Here is a 16,391-nt window from a genome sequence, read left to right as displayed (position 1 = left end):
GGACAACCCCAAGCCCTATGGACACCCTGTAAAGGACCCTATAACTCCATAGGCACCCCAAGAAGACCCCATGACACTCTATAGGTATTCCATAGGGACCCCATGGACAATCCCAAGCCCTATGCACACCATGTAAAGGACCCCTATAACTCTATAGGCACCCCATAGGGACCCCATGAGGACCCCTTAATCCCATGCCAATCCCATAGGGACCCTCCAGGCACTCGACAGGGACCCCATGGCCACTTCCCAGCCCCATGGCCACCCTATGGCCCCATAAGCACCCCCACAGGGCAGTGGGGGGTGGGCACCCCTAGGACACAACCCCCAACACATCACACCTTATATATATATTTTTTTTTCCTTTTTTTTTAATATTTCATCAACTTTACAGGGTTACAATTGTCTTAAATATTCTGACGTTTAAATACAATCTGTATAATAATGTTATTATAAAATGTAAACTTTCAGTGGTTTTTCTTTTATTTTCTCTTTTTTTTAATCCTTTTTTTTATTATTTTTCCTTTCTTTTTTTTTAAATTTTTTTATTTTATTTTTTTATTATTATTTTATTTATTTTTTATTAATTAAATCATCAAAAGTTTCAATACCTGAATGGCTGCAAAACTGAAATCGTTCACCGGGGGCCCCGGGTGCGCCCGAGGCCGCCGCTCGCAGAGGTAGAATGTGGTTTTTATTCCTATTTTTTTGTCCTTTTTTTTTGTCTTTTTTTTTTTTTTTTAATTTTTTGTGGGTTTTTTTTTCTCTGTTTTTCATTCTTCTGTCTATTTTTACCTGAGTTAAGATGCGCTCGCTGGGTCGAGGCGGCTGCAGCTGGGTCCGTTCCTATTGAGTTTTGCTTTTCTAAACCCCAGAGAAACTGATTTAGGCTTCTTTTTTTTTCTTATTATTATTCTTCTCTTTTTAAACTGGTATGTAAAAAAAAAAAAATAAAACAAACCAAAAAAAATCCAGTGGGAGGTAATATATTCTTAAAAAAAAAAAAAACCTCAAAAAACAAGGGGGGGGAAATCATGAAAAATAAAGAAACCAACCCAAAACGGTGACTGTACAAAGGAAAAAGTCACTGAAGAGAATCTAAAGCCCACCCTGGGTGTAAGACCCCCCCCTCTTTGGGATTTCTCCTTCTGGAGAGCTGGATCCAACAGTGGCAGGAGGTGGATGGACCCGTCCCCTGCATCACCTCCCTCCTGCCCCATAAGGGATGGGGTTCGTGGAGCCACTAAAGGGGCACTTCCAGGCTAAAACCAAGCTGGAAAAGCCCCAAATCCCCTGAGATCGCCTCTTCCCCAAGGGAAAAGAAAAGGAAAGGGGGGGGTCCAAGAGCAATAGAACCCCCCCCACACACACCAGGCACCTGGGGAAGGGGATGGGGGGGGGTAAAAACAACCCACCCTGTGCTTGAGGTGGGAACCTGAGGACTTGAGATACCGAATTGGGGGGCAAATAGGGGGGGGGTTCGGTATCGGGTCGTGATTGTGTCTCACGCAGATGGTTTGGGATGGGGGGGGGGGCAAGGAAAGGTTAAAAGAGTGGGAAAATCCTCAGCGTGGTGGGATGGGGAGAGAAAGATGCTTCAAATGCATCCTTAGGGATGGGGATGCTCTGGGGTTCCTGAAGGACCGGAGCATCCCACAGCCCCCCCGAGCCTTGAGCATCCCCATCATGGATACAAGCTCCTGCATCCCGTTGCTAAGGGCTATTTAAGCTCCTGCTCTCACCACGCTGCTTGTTTTGGGGAGGAAAAGATGCCCAAATGGGCTTTCCACAGTAGTATAATGGGGGAAGGAATACAAATCAGGCTTTCCACTAAAGCTTTCCCAGTTTCCACTACAGATTTCCCAGTTTTCCAAGCTCCTGTTTCCCTGATGAGCACGAATATATATCATTTTTGCATGTTTAAAAGTTTGATTCTTCTTTCTGAGAATAAAATAGAAGCTATTTACAACGAAACAATCAAACAACAACCTCTGAAAATCCCGTATAGCGAGTCCTCAAAAAAGAAAAGGAATTGGGGATGGGGGGAAAGGAGCTAAATGAGGATCTAAATATCTCCTGGAATTCCTGATTTATCTATGGGGTTTTTGCCTTTGAGTGCACCGGAGGGGGGGTTTCACTACAGCTCGCAGCGGCAGGCGTCCCTGCGTCTGTCTGGAGGTAACACGAGGTCAAAAACAATAATTAATAATTAATAATAATAATAAATGTACAGTGCAAAGTGTGATGTGAGTGAGGTAAACGGTCCCGGAGCGGCACAAACGGGACGAGGCCGGCGGCTCCGGCAAAACCCCCCCCCCTTTGGGATAAAGCTTTTCTGGCTTGTGAAGGGAAAGCCAACAACACAAGGGCACGGGCAGAGACCCCAAGGAGACCCCAACGAGGCCCCGGTGCAGGGGTGTTTGTTAAGGCGAAGCGTTGTTGGAGGTAGAAGTGGGGGGCACGGCCAGGTTGGTCGGTGCCGCAGTGCCGCCGGCACCACCGCTGCTGCCACCGGTCCGGCTGCCACCGCCGCCGTTGCCTTTGGTGTAGGCAGAGGATGGGAGCGAGGAGGAGGAGGAGGAGGAAGGGCCGGGTGTCTGGGCGAACAGCACACCTAAGGGAGAGAGCAAGGGGGGCTGAGCCATGGGGCGGCGCGGCCGTGCCAATGGTGCCGGCAACGCCAGCATTGGGGGATGCTGGGGATGGCAGAGGATGAGCCCCTCACCTGTGTAGACGATACCGTTGATCTCAACCGACATGCTGATGCTGTTGGTGCCGTTGCTGCCCAGGCCGGTGGCCGAGTCCTGGCGGTTCTCTGCCGGGGAAGAGATGGGTTATGGACCCTACAAGGACCTATGGGACCGGGGGGGCTCTACCGGTGCTGGCACTGACCTGGCGAGCGGGTTCCCTGGCTGTTGATGCGGATGCTCATGGGCAGCTGCGCCGTCATGGCCAGGAGGTTCTGCTGCAGCGCCCGCTGCATCAACCGCTGCTGCTCGTCCGTCACCAGCGCCATCTTCTTCTCGGGGGGCTCCCCCGATTCCAGCTTCTCCCGGAGCTGCTCCAGCGCCGCGGCCTGAGCCGCCGCCGCCACCTGCACCGCGGCCGCTTGCGCTGCCACCACGGGGTGCCCGGCCAGAGAGACCGGGAGGCGGCTGGGCACGGAGATGGGGATGGGGGAGTCCTCCTCTGCAGGGGCAGAGCGGCGGTGAGGGATGCAGGGCATAGGGAGGGATGGATGCCAGCACCCCGGGGTGACCCTGAGCGGAGTGAGGGTCCCAGTGCCCAGAGGAGGGGGACGGGAGCGTGACCCCCCTGCCTTTCCCAGCCCACAGCCCGGTCCCCATAGCATCCATTACCTTTCTTGATCTTCTGAACGGGAGCGATGGATCCGCCGTTGGTGGCAGACGCCAACCCCAGCGCCGGCACCGGCAGCTTCGGGGAGGAGAGGAGCCCATGGGTGCCGCCGGGGGAGTAGGTGAAGAGGGAGCTGCCAAAACCCTGCCGGCGGCCCTCCCGCCGGTTGCTGTCGATGGCCGCCTGCAGCTCGTTGGGGTTGCTCAGCCCTCGCTTCTCACATTCATAGGGGTACAGGTACTTCATGTACCTGCCGGAGGGAAGGGATGCGGATGGTGATGGTGGTACCCATCCATCCCATGCAGGGCAGCGCCATCCCCACCGCAGGACCCTCCCATCCCTGCCCGCCGCTCACTGGGTGCGCAGGGTGAAGGCAGCGCTGGTGATGGAGGTGGGCAGGTTCAGCCCTTTGGTGATCTCCCGCCACAGCTTCTTGTTGATCACCTCCACCAGGCCGCCCTTCTCCGTCACCAGCGTGTACAGCATGTACAGGTCCAGCACCTGCTTGGCCATGATGGGGATCCGGTTGACGGGGGTCCCTGGGGAGCGGGGAAGGGAGGAGAGAGCGGGTCTGGGTTCTGCTTTCTCACCCCAAGGGGAAGCCATTGAGACCCCCATTGATGCAGCAGGAGGGGGGTGCTGCTCATCCCCTCCCTCCCACCATCTCCATCCCCCCTTGGACCCCCCCTTTCTGAGCATCACCCTCATGAGCAAAGGAAACAGAAACTGGCGTCTGCAGCCGCAGCTGAGCGCGGTTTCTCAAGGCTGAGCCCGGCTGCACCCGGCAACACAAGTTATTTATAACGGGGGTTATTTATGGGGGTCCCCATAAGCGATGGGGAAGGGGGTGCAGCGCATCCCCCTCTCTGCGAGCCCAGCTCTGGTGTGTGATCTCAGTGGGACGCTACCAACGGCCCCCCCCCCTCCATACACACACAGAGCACACACGTGCTTCCCCCAATGCCAGCCCCACAAAGGGCTGCAGGCAGAGATGTGTCAGCACTTCCAGAGCTGTTTTCCATGCAGGACCCAGACCCTTAGCTTCGCTTCCAGCCCTTTCCATAACCACCACCCCCAGGCACAGCAGGGTGAAGAGGTAGCAAGGGGGCTTCATCCTCAGTGATAACCAAGGGAGGGGACACAGGATGGGGGCAACGAGCCCAGGGTTGGCCAAGAGCCGGACTGGGTGAAGGGGACCCGGATCCAGCCCAGCAGGTTTGACCCCATTGTGCAAAGAGGTTAAAAATTAACCATGGGCCCAACCGGGGCTGGGGCTGACCTCGGGGTTGGGATGAGGGGCGAGGAAATGAGCCCCCAGCCCCATGGGGGATGAAGGGGGAGCCTATGGGGGGGGGGGGGCTCACCTCGCTTCTGCATGAAGCTGAAGAGGTCATCCAGGAACTCCTTCCTCCTGGGGTCACCATCCAGCTCATACAGCTGCACAACGACAGGAGAACACCGCTCATAAACCTCTATACCAATGCTCCCCATTGCTGTACCAATGCCCCCCATCACCCCAGACCCCCCCCACCTCCCCAAACCAGCATCCCTGGGCTGTGATCCCAGAGCCCCACAGGATGCTGAGGGCTCTGGGGGTCCGTGCGTGGGGCCATGGGGTCCCTGTGGCTGAAGGTTGGACCTGGCACCACCATCCCCTGCCCCACTGAGAGCCGCCAACACCGCGCTCGGGCCCTGCTCCTCTCGGGAATGCCAATCCCAGGTATTTTTAGCATCCTGCTCCATGCACACTGGAGCGATGCTTTGGCACGATCCCTCCTCCACACCTGCAGCACCAATGAGACCCAGTGCCAAGAGCCGGCATTGGGAACTGGTTTGTGTGCACCCATGAACCAGGAGGCTTTGTGGGCTCAAAACGGGTCCCTGGGGGTCCAACCCTGACAAATGAGGAGGGCAAATCTGCCCCATCAGGGCTGGCAGCACCTCCTCCTGCAAGAGCATCCCCCCGGCATCACTGGAGCAGGGCAAGGCCTCCGGCACCTCGAGCACCCGGTTTAGGGGTGGCCGCATCCCGACACGGCACATTCCTGCCTGATTTATGGCAGCGGGGATGTGCTGCCCCGGCCCCCTCAGTGCGGCGCGGTCCAGACCCGCAGGCGGTGGCCGGTGGATGATCCTCATCCCCCCCCTTGTCGAGGAGGTGGTGTCAGAGCCAGGCGCTGCCCAGGCGCCACGGGGATGGCTCCCACTTTCCTCAATGACAGCTTTGAACAACTGCCAGCGGCACGGGGGCTATAAATATCACCGGTACACCCGCTCGTCCCATGGGCACACGGTAACACCGGGACCCACCGGTGCTCCACTGCGAGCCCCTTTCCTCCCACTGTCCCCCCCCACACTTCAACCCCACACCGAGGATCCGGACCCCGCGGGGCTGAACGCAGCTGCCGGCGCCGATCAAAGGGATCAATGGGGCCGCGATAAGAGGGGCAGGAAAGCCATAAACCCCCAGTTCCCCTGGAAACCTCGCCTGGCCCCAGCAATCCCCCCCTGGGAAAGGGCCGGAGCCACCGGCACCACCGGCTGAGAGCCCTCAAAGCGCATCTCCCACCCCAGCACTATGGGGTCCATGGGTATATGGGGAGCCTCGAGGGGTGCTGGCAATGGGGATGGAGTGAGACAGACCAGGCATTGCCGTTGCGACCGGTTGAGGGTTTGGGGCTGGAGCCAACCCAGCCTTTCCTCGAGCAGCTCTGAAAGGCGCTCAGGTTACATCCAAACCTGGAGAGGGAAAGGGGTCCTGGATCATGGTGGGTCACGGCACGACCATGGAGCTGCCCTGGCACAGTGCAGGGGGCTCACAAGGAGCCTGTTAACCTACAGGACTGGCCATTCATGGAAACACCGCAGGGTTCCACCTTTAGCAAGGCAGCTCTTAGCTAAAGCTGCTACCGGGGTGGGTGTGGGGAGGGATTGACCACCAGGACCCCCCCTTCCCCTTGGCTGTGAGCCCCCTTCCTGGCATCGTCCTGAAGGGAACCTTTAAGAGGATGAAGGAACGCGTGCGCCGGTCAGGACATGGGGATTAGCGGCCGCCCTTTCACGTGCCCCCCGCTGCCCGCACCATTGGTGGTCCCCAATCCAAGCACGGCCGTGCCCCCCATCAGGATGAAGCAATGTGGGGGGTCACCAGGGGAGCCCCATTCCCTTGAGGCCCTGCGGCACGCCCAGCGCCGCAGCCGGGCAAAGGACGTGTTGCAAGCTGCTGCTTGCCGTTACCGGTGAGATTGCGACAGCTCCATCGCGCTCTGCCAGGGAGCTGCGGCAGGAGATGTGCCATGACCGCGGCATCACCGAGATGTCACCAGGAATGGTGAGCGATCCCCAGCAGCACCGCACAGGGTTTCATTGCATTGACGGCAGCCTGGCTTTGCCATCACCGGCAGCCACACACCCCGGCACTGCCAAAAGGCACCGCAGGGCAGCTTCGCTCCCGAGGCTCCAAATAAAGATTGAGGAACAGAAACGCGCTCTCGGTTCGGCACCGTGTGAAACCGAGCGTGGTGCGGAGCACCGAAATCAGCAGGTGCCGGTGCCCTTCCTCCCACCGCTCACCTCCTGCGGCGTGGCACGGAGCTGCGGTGCAAAGGTAGCACCGGGCAAGGAGCCGGGAGAGGCCGCGTGGTTGATGCTGAGTCAAGAGATTCCCGTTTCGTAACCGGGGAGGCTGCAGGGAGCTGGAAACAGCTTCAAGATGTCCCCATGGTGAGAGCGCGGTGCCGGGGATGCTGCGGCACAACCAGGATAAGAGACGCCCCCCACTGCTCCCGGTGCACAGGGGCAAACACCCAGCACCACCGGCTCTGTGCCGGCGGCACAACCACCATGGGTCCCTATGGCCGGCTGAGGACACGGTGCCAGATGGCTGTTGCCAGCGGATGTATAATTAAGTGGAGGAGGAATGGGGAAAGGGGGGGGGGGGGTGGGCAGCGGGGAGCCCGCACCCCCGGCAGGATGCCGGCCCGGTGTTTGGTGTGGATGACCGGATTAACGATTCCAACCAGATTACGGGAAAATCCCGACCCGGTGCCTTTCAAAGGGCTGCCGGGGCCCCTCGGCAATGCCAGGAATGCAGCACAGAGCCCTCGGCACGGGAGCGGTGCGTGCCGGGGGTCCGGGAGGGATGGAGATAACCCCCCCCCCGCCGCCCCAGCGCACTGCTCCCCATCACAACAGGCAAAGGGGTAATTAAAGCAGGGAGGGGAAGCACCCAGCAATGCCGGGACTTACACCAGAGCCAAGTGAGGGTCCCCCCCCAACCACAGCAGGGCTGTGGCTGCAAAGGAGCCTCAGTTAAAAACATCCCCCCCCCATCTTGGTTCTGGTTTTCAGGCCTTAGGGATTAATTTCCAAGTCTCTTTTCCATCGCCAGGAAGTCCCGGCACTCTCAGCCTTCCTCCCTTCTCCTCGATACCGGTTTGGGACGTGCATGCCGTGACCCGGGGGGGGGGGGGGAATGGTTCAGACCCTCTGGCACATCCCACTGCCTTCCAGGGGCTGGAAAATCCTGAATTTCTCTTATTTAGGGCAAAACCCCAAAGGCAGCAGCAGGGCAGAGCCCACCCCGGTGCGGGGAAAGCCTCTGATTGATGCCAGAGCGGCGTGAAGGCAGCGGCGGCAGAGGGGGGGGGGGTCTCCTCCTTCTCTCCCTTCCTTCCTCCAAGCATTCCATAGGGACCGTCCCTTTGTCCCGCTGACAGCGCAGGGGCGACGCCGGGCAGCGGGGAGGGAGGAACCACGCACATTAACGAGTTATTTAACGCACATAAACACCGGGGGGATGTTTCCCACCCCCCCCCCGCGCACCGCGGTTGCGGGGGGCAATTCTGCAAGGGAATGAAAGTGCTTTGTAAGAACCAGAGCGCGGGGATGAGGCGTTTCGGGAGATGCTTGAGCTGCTTTCCCGTCAGACGGTGGCTGAGTCACTGCTGGGCTTCCCGAGGCCGTGGGGCCCCTTCGGTCCCGTGTGTCCCCCCCCTCTCCAGCACAAGGAATGGGGTTTGCTGGGGCCGCTCCCTCCCAGCGAAGGGCAAAGGGAGAGTCCGGCGCAGACCCCGCTGCACATAAAGCGCTCGGCTTAGGGACGGGGCGGCTCTCGCTGCTCCCATCCCCGAGCCCCCTCCCAAGTCCCCATTGCGGGGTGGGATGGGGCAGCAGGGATGCGCCCCTTCCCCTTTAACCCCTCCCGTTTTGGCTCTGCAGCCCCGCGGCCGGCCGGGAACACGCCCGTGCGGGATGGGGCCGAGTCCACTGACCGGCCCGGCGGGATTCCTGCTGCCGGAGCGCGGCCTCTTCCGCGGGGGCAGCCGGGATGGGGAGGGAGGGGGGGACGGGGGACGGGACGAGCGCTGGGCCCTCGCCCCCGTGCTTCCCGTCGGCACCATTGTTCCCGCTGGTTCCCAGCATTGTCCCCTCGGCGGCCCCACCACCGCAAGGGTCTGTTCCCCATCGGTGCCCCCTCCTCAGGGACAAGCCCGGTCCCAATCCCCAGCCATCGCCCCAAAGCTCTGCTCCCCCCAGCATCAGCACACACACCCCATACACCCCCCCGGAGTGATGCTGTGGCTGCATCCGTGCTGCGGTCCTGCGGGAGCCAACACCACTCGATGTGGGGGACAGGGATGCGCGCTCATCGTCAATGGGTGCCCCCTGACCCAAACCAAGCCCCCCCATTAGATGGGGACCCACACACCCCCCGTGCCCAGGCTGGGGGCAGCAGCCGCATGGGTGACCCAGGGGCACGCAGGCGGTGTCAGCGGCGGCACCGCGGGTGTCACCGGCACCGAGGGGGGACATTGAATGGGCAAATTAGTCGCCGTTTAACCTCCCTGACCCACCATTGTCCCTGCGCCGGCGGCCGCCGTCCCCACCGCGCTGCGGGGCCCGGCAGCAGCCGCAATGCTCCGCATGGAGCCACCGGCCCGGGCGGGCTGACAGTGGCTGCTGCTGCTGCTGCTTCCCCTTCCTGCGGAGGAGGAAGCGAATCCTGCTGCAGTTGCATTTGAAACCGTGGTTTCTGAGGGTCCCCCTGGGCAGCAGCGTCGGAGCCAAGCGGTGGTGGGATGGGGGGGTCCTGGGGGTTGTCACCCCCTCTCTAAGCCATGCGATGGGATGCTGGCCCTCGTGCGTGCCCTTGACACAAGCTCGCTATCGCCCCAGACCTTGTGCAAATATTACTTCAGTGCAGCCAAGCAGGGTTCACAAAGCTCGTCCGTCCCAGGCAGCAACACCCAGAGCCCGGCTCACCCCCAGCCCCATGGCACGGGCTGGGAGGGGGGGGAAAACACAGCCAAAAGCAAAGCTTCTAACAGAGAAACAGAGCAAAGCCTTGGGGGAGCCGCTTTGGGCTGTGCCCCCCCTTGAGACCCCTGGATGCAGGCAGTGTGTGAGCACTGGGAACACCGGCCCCGGCGGCAGAGCTGGGGTTTAAATTCCACCATATGTAAATGATGGGCTTAGAGCAGGAGCAGGATCGCTGGGAGCCGGAGCAGATGAGTCACTGTCACCAGGGCTTCCACCACCGCCCGGATTTGGCTAATTGCAAATCTGTTCCTGAAATGCGAGGTCTGTCCATCCAGGGCACAGCAGCTCCACCGGCTGCACCAGTGTCCCCGCTGGTATCGGTGTGGGGGGGTCCTGCATGCCCCAGTCCTGCCCATGGGAGCTGGAAGGGGTCCAGCAGCCCCTCCAGCAGATGGTTTTGACAGGGAGCCAGCACTGGGACATCAGCCCTGCAGAGCTGGTCTCAAATCTGCCTGTGAGACAGGCAGGGAAACTGAGGCAGGAGGGAAAGGGATTTAGGGCCAGTGTCTGCCCCAGTGCTCCCCGCTGCCACCTCTAGCAGGGGGGACAAGGAAGTCACCACAGCACGGATGGGGCTGCCCTATCCATGGGTACACGTGGGTTATCACCAGCTCCATTGAGAGGGAACCCTGCCACAGGCACATGAAGAGACCAAATGGAAGGGACCGGGAGCAGGTTGGGAGCCAGGACCTGCACCTTGAGCCCCCCAATCCGGCTGCCCCAGGCACTCAGAGTACCAACAGAGACACACCATAGGGAACATAGAGAGCTCCCCCCATCCCTAAAACACCACCTACCCCTCACCCTGGCCCCCCGATTGCAGCACGTCCGCCTGCGCCCCGGGCCCCGCTCCTGCGGTTTGGGCCAGAAATAGGGCGATGGAGCAATGCTGCGCCCTTGCCCAACCGCCCCGCGGCCCGGCCGGTGTTTGCTTTGCTGACAAAAGACCTGCCCTTGCTCTGCTCTTTTTTCTCCCCCCTCTCTTAAATAAACCCTCATTCCTGTTGGTTCAGCTGTGCCGGAGCCTCCCCTGCAGCCCTTGGAGCGGGGGGAGCCGAGGCTTGCGAGGGGGACACTAACAGACAACACCAATGCGGGGTGCTGGATCACCCAGAAGCAAACACAGGGAAGGCAGTGGCCAAGCACCTCGTATGGAGGGGGGAACACATCCCTGCTCCCTACATTGTGCATTATCCTTGGGAGAAACGGCTTCACTCCGTGTCCCAACACCGGAGCCGGCACCAGGCAGGGCTGGGGGAGGCTAAGCCGCTCTCACCAAGAAGTCCCTGACCCCCGGCCAGGGATCCGGTGGGATTATGGCTCTGAGAATGCTCCCTGAGCACCGTGAGCCAATTACCGGGATGGATCCCAGCTGGGAGCACCCTGCAATGAGCCGGCCATGGCCCTTGTCCCAGGGGGGGTCCCCTCCTCGCCCCCGTTATCTGCCTCCTCCCAGCCCTATGGTGCTGCCCTTTATCTGACCACACCGAAGCACCGGTCAGAGCTCAACCGCCTTTAGGGCTGGGGGGCCGGGGTCCCCCTTTCCCTGTGCAGGGCCCCTGAGCCCTTGGCTCATGCAATAAAGCATTAATCAGTATTTTAAAGACAATAAATGGACCCTTGTGAAGGGGATGCAGCCCCCCCCCCATGCCCCCAGCCAGCACTGGAGGGGGGGGCAAAAGGAAATAAACCAAAAGGAAGGGTTCAGTGCCCCCACACCTTAACCAGAGCTTGGGGTTTGGAGGAAAACCAGGCTTTTCCCGCAGGAAAATCCCAGTTTCATCTTCCTAGGAGTCACTGTGTTCCCAGTGTGTGGAATCCCAGAAGCAGGTAGGATGGGGGGGGGTTGGCTTTTGTTCCCCCCCACCCCAGCCCTGAAGCTGCAGATTTGCTTTTGGTTTACTTCTTTCTTCCCATTGCCCTTTGAAACACTGCAATGGGGCAATGCTCAGCGCAAGATAAGGGCTGAGGTTTTCACCCCCCCATGTTCCACCGTGCCCCCATTTGGGACAGCTTAAAAAACCCTCTTGCACCCCCCCAAAATACCAGCTTCTCAAAGCCTCCGGTGCTGCCTCTGGATGCGAGGGTGTTAAACACCAGCCTGTGACAGCCCAAACGCAGCACCCCAAAGGGGACACCCACATCGGAGACAGTGCCTGGTGCAGGGGGCACCAGGAGGCAGATCCCCCCCCCACCCCCTTGCAGGACACGGTGCTGGTGCCCGAGGGAGCGCAGGCAGCACAGGAAGCTCCCCAAGGGGCGCAGGCAGGAAACTGGTGTTAGTGGGGCACAGTAATAGCAGTAACGAAACAGAAAGGTCAGGAGGGGGGGTTCCATGCAGAGCCCCGGGGCTGGGGCATGGATTCAAAGCGGGTTTGTCCCTGGGAGAGCTCGCTGTGAGCAGTACCAGAGCTTCGGTAGGGCTTGTGCCCTATGGGGCAGCACTGTGACCGGTGCCCCAGCCCTTGTGACCACCACAACCAAGCTGGCATCACCCAGCCCCTGTGGGGACCCTGTTGTGCTTTTAGGGGTGACAATGAAACCCACACAAGAGCATCAGGGCGGCGATGTGCTGATGCCATCCCGGTCCCTTCCTCACTACGACAGGCATGAGGTCAAACCCAAAGCAAGCCTGGAGGAGGAGGAGGAAGAGGAGGACATGGGGGCCATCACCCATGGGGAGCCTCCTCCTGCCCCCAAAACACCCCTTTCCCCATCGAGGAGCCACCGAGCCCCCCGCAGCACCGGGGACTCCTTTGTTCTGCTGCCTGCGCCCGGGTCAGCGCCGAGCTGACCTCTGCCCTGCGGTAGCTGTCCCCGGGGACGGGGAGGTGCCACGCGCCGGCTCCCTCACCTCCAGAACCTCCATAACTCTTCCTCACGCCCTCCCCTTCCTCGAGCTGGGCCCTCTTCCTCCTCCTCTGCTTGCAGGAATCTGTCCCATACGGGGCAATGAGGGAGGATGGGGACAGCCCCTGGCAAGAGGTTTTGGTGCAGACGGGGACTCACACACGGTGGCACTGCCCGGTGAGGAGCAGAGAGCACCAGACTGGGTCATTCACCAGCACGGGTCATTCACCAGCACATCCAGAGCTGAACCCGAACCACGGTTGCAAGGAGAGCACCGCTGAACCCAAACCGGCCCCTTCCTCATCTCCCCACCGCGACGGGAAGGCAGAGCACCGGCACGGCTGCGTTCCCAGCACCGGGATGCATCCGGCCACGGTGCACTGGGGGTGCAATGGGGAACGCATCCCCCCCACCGGCACTCACTGTTTACATTCCTGCTGCTCCACGGGCTGGAGCACAGCACGCGCTGGAGGGTGGCCAAGGAGGAGCTCCCGGCCAGCGCCGCGCTGAGCCGAGCCCAACAACCCCTGGCCCGGCTCCAGTGGCCGCGATCCAAGCGCCGGGGAAAGCCTCTCCTGCCCGACGCCGCTTCCCACCCCTCTTGGCTCTTGCCGTGATTCACCACGGTGCCGGGCTCTTCCTGCTGACCCCGGCAAGCTTTCCATTGGGATGAGCCCTGCTGGGACCCGGTGGCCCCGAGTGCTGTGGTTGTGCCGCTCGCACACCTATAGGCTGCTGTGAGTCCACACCGACCGCTCACCCTGGATCTTCCTGTTGGATCCCAAGGGCTGCGAGCGACTGCCGGGCACCGACACGGTGACAAACAGGAAGATCACGGCTGAGGCATCACAAAGGCCTTTAGCAGATAGGAGCTCACGGCCCGGCCCTTTGCTCCCCAACAGCAGGAAGCACCCAAGAGAGAAACCACAAGACAGGAGCAATGTGGGCGCTGCCGGGGCCGGAGCGTGGCCGCACGCTCAGTGCTGCCTTGTGCTTCCTCTCCCTGCATCCAGATGTGCCGGCAGATCCCAGCAGCCCCTTCCCCCTTTTGGGATGGATGCGAAGGGGAAGGGGCAGGGGCCATCGCATCCCTCCCAAAAGGCCACCACCAAGCCCTGGCTGCTCCATCTGGGTCCCATCTGCTGCTGTTGGCTCCTGTCCCTTCCCCCAGCCCTAAACTCAGATGTATTTAAACACACACATCAAAGGTGCCGGGCAGACCCCGGGGAGCCCCAGCTCGCACAACGTTTCCTTCTATTAGCTGCAAGCGGGGCACAGTGAGCTCCAGAGCCTGCAGCATCCATGGGGCCGGAGCCGTCCCGCTGGGCATCACCTCTATGGTGATGGTGACGGGGGGTAAGCCAGGTCCCCACCAGAAGCGGGAGGTTGGGATGGATTTTCACATCGTTATCAGCAAGAATCCCTGCGGCAAACACCATCACATCGCCTGCCTGCACTGGGGCCTCGGCACCCACCAAAGCCACCGACTAAGGAAGGGGTGAGGCTGAGCCCAAGCACCCCAGAGGATCCCAGTGTGTTCTTAGCAGCTCAACCGGAGGACACGGCGGCACCGATAGGGATGCACGGCAGAACCGAGAGCAGGGGAGGGAGGGACGGGAACGGTGGGGACGCACACGGGTCTCAGCGGGTACCTACTTGCTTGAACTGCTCCTCGTAGGTCCAGTCACCGTGGTCGGGTGCCGGTGGCGGGGGCTGCGCATGGCCCAGCCCTGGGGGGAGCCGCTCCTGCCCGCCCGGCACCCGCTGCGGCTCGCCCCGGTAGTGCTGCGGTGCCGGCGGCTTGCGGAGCAGAAGGGAGCCCGCGCTGGCCCGCACCGCCTCTGCCGAGCCCAGCCCTTCCTCTCCCATGTCTTCCTCCTCCTCGTAGTCTTCCTCTTCCTCCTCCTCCTCTTCTTCCTCTTCCTCCTCGCCCAGGTCCTCCTCAAAGTCATCTTCATCCCACTTGCCCTTCCTAGAGCAGGGGGAGAGGAAACATTCAGCCATTGCACCCCACACGGGGCAGGAGCTGGGTCCCCCCTCTCCCACCTGCCCTCCCCATGGGCACCCCACAGCCGTGGGGCTGGGTCCACCCGCCCGGCACACAGTCAGTGACCTGGTGCAGCCCCAGCGGCGGCTCTGCCATATGGCTCCCGCATATTCCCTGCTCCAGAGAGGCTGTGAGGAGGCAGCCACGAGGGCCCTGCATTATTTAGTGCCAGTGCAGCATCCTCCATCACGGCCACAGATGGAACATCACACCATGCCAGCCCAGCAGGATGCATGGCTGTGGAGCTGAGCTGCTGCTCCTGGCATCCAACACATCCTTACAGCACTAACCCACAGCACAGGCTTCCCCAGCAGCCTCCACCACCGCTCCCAACCGGTGTCCCCAACTATACCAAACCCCACCAGAGCCGGATCACATCCCTGCCCCTTCCCCAGTGCTGGTGGATACTCACACATCCTCCTCCTCCTCAGAGCCCATCTCCTGCTGGTACCCGCCATCCTCCTCCTCCTCCTCACCGTGTTCTTCCTCCTCCTCCTCCTCCTCCTCTGAGGCCTGGCTCTCATCCGACTGCCTGGGGCTGGACGAGTGGCTCAGGCCGGCGGCTGCCGCCCGCATGGCAGCGAGAGCGGCCATCTGTGCCCGCTGCATGTGCGCGCTCTCGGGCTCCGGTCCTTCCTCCGATGGTGCTGGAGCCGCATCCTGACCGCGGGCACGGACCGGGGTGTTGGCTGGGGGCTGCCCTGGGCCCTCTGGGGGCTGCACCGGGGGGGACGTGGAGCGATGCTGCTGCTGCTGCTGCTGCTGCTCCTGCTGCCGCGCTTCCAGCGCCTGCTGCAGCCTTGCGCGCTGCTGCCGCTGCAGGTTCTCCATCACCGCCTGCAGCTTCATGGCTCTGCCGGCGGGCGGAGGGTCCCCGGGGCCACGGGGGGCCACGCACCCAGGGGGCAGCACCCGGGGGCTGCGGGGGGCAGCGCCCGGCACGCTGCTGTGCTCCAAGGCTGGGCCGCACCGGGGGGGGCAGCCCTGCAATGGGGCTGCCCAGGGGGGCGAGGGCGGCCGAGGGGCTGCAGCGCTGGTGGGTGTCCGGGAATGGCCAGCACCGGGAGGGCAGCAGGATGTGCCCCCAGCCCCCCTCAGCCTTGTCCTGATGCCTCCTTCACTCGAGGGCTCCCGGGGCTCAGGGTGCTGCTGGTGAATGCGTCCGAAGCCTCCTTGGGCTCAACAGGCAGCAGCTGCGGCCCCAAACATCGCTGCCTCCGTCACCAACTGGGCACGGTCTGGGGTCAATGCGGTGTGGTCCCCCCCCTGCTTGGAGCCTGGTGTCCCTCAGTCCTCCTCTGGCTCAGCTTCTGGCACACGTCGGCTCAAACCTGCTGGGAGAAGCGGAGCCGAGGGTCAGCGGAGCCGGCGAGCAGGAAGGAGTTAAAGACAGCGCAGGAGCCTCATTAATCTCTAGCTAATGAGATAGGGCCGGGGCCCTGCTGCTGGAGGGGGAAGGGGCCTGCCGGACCCGATAGCCCAGCCCGGCCCTGCAGGCAGCGGATACCGGGATACAGGGGGACCAGTGCATGCAGATAACAGACCCACTGGGAGGGGAGAGCCACACCGTGGGTCCCCCATGGGGGACAGGGCACCTCCCCACATGGGGACACCAGAAGAGTCCCAAAGTGTGGGGGAACCCATGTGGGATCCCCAGGGTGATGCAAGGGCTGTGGGTGCCTTAACTCTGCTTCACCCCGACGGCACGCACCGGAGGAACCAGCACATCACACCCTGTCCCAGTGCAACCAGAGCCCGTTCGGACGAGGCAACTCCATCGTGCCGAAGGCAAGGAGGGAGCTCACGGCCGCGGTGG

The 16,391-nt window shown here is 61.5% G+C and overlaps 1 protein-coding gene across 1 annotated transcript; it reads right to left on the bottom strand.

Annotated features, from left to right (window-relative positions):
• Window positions 1-2,380: 2,380 nt before the first annotated feature.
• Window positions 2,381-15,610, bottom strand: ARID3A (AT-rich interaction domain 3A). The gene is made up of 8 exons (XM_061356109.1): window positions 14,988-15,610; window positions 14,185-14,500; window positions 4,722-4,794; window positions 3,713-3,896; window positions 3,360-3,607; window positions 2,893-3,189; window positions 2,726-2,815; window positions 2,381-2,614 (listed from the first exon to the last, which is right to left on the bottom strand). Exons 1-8 carry the CDS (start codon window positions 15,422-15,424, stop codon window positions 2,424-2,426), a joined length of 1,836 nt encoding a protein of 611 aa, XP_061212093.1. The 5' UTR covers window positions 15,425-15,610; the 3' UTR covers window positions 2,381-2,423.
• Between the last annotated feature and the right edge of the window lie 781 nt (window positions 15,611-16,391).

This window comes from Neopsephotus bourkii, unplaced genomic scaffold (assembly GCF_033783945.1).
Source record: "Neopsephotus bourkii isolate Nb327-2 ecotype Australia unplaced genomic scaffold, CSIRO-AGI_Nbou_v1 NB_838, whole genome shotgun sequence".
Taxonomy (NCBI): Eukaryota; Metazoa; Chordata; class Aves; order Psittaciformes; family Psittacidae; genus Neopsephotus; species Neopsephotus bourkii.
Note: the sequence above shows the minus strand (reverse complement) of the source record. Positions and strands in the feature narration are given on the sequence as shown.

Excerpts from the sequence above, each read along its gene's own strand:
- ARID3A (XM_061356109.1), bottom strand. The coding sequence starts at position 15,424 with ATGAAGCTGCAGGCGGTGATGGAGAACCTGCAGCGGCAGCAGCGCGCA. Across the intron at positions 3,897-4,721 it reads CAGCTTCATGCAGAAGCGAG|GGACCCCCGTCAACCGGATC; the intron begins GTGAGCCCCCCC and ends CCCGCTCCCCAG. Across the intron at positions 3,608-3,712 it reads GCCTTCACCCTGCGCACCCA|GTACATGAAGTACCTGTACC; the intron begins GTGAGCGGCGGG and ends TCCCTCCGGCAG.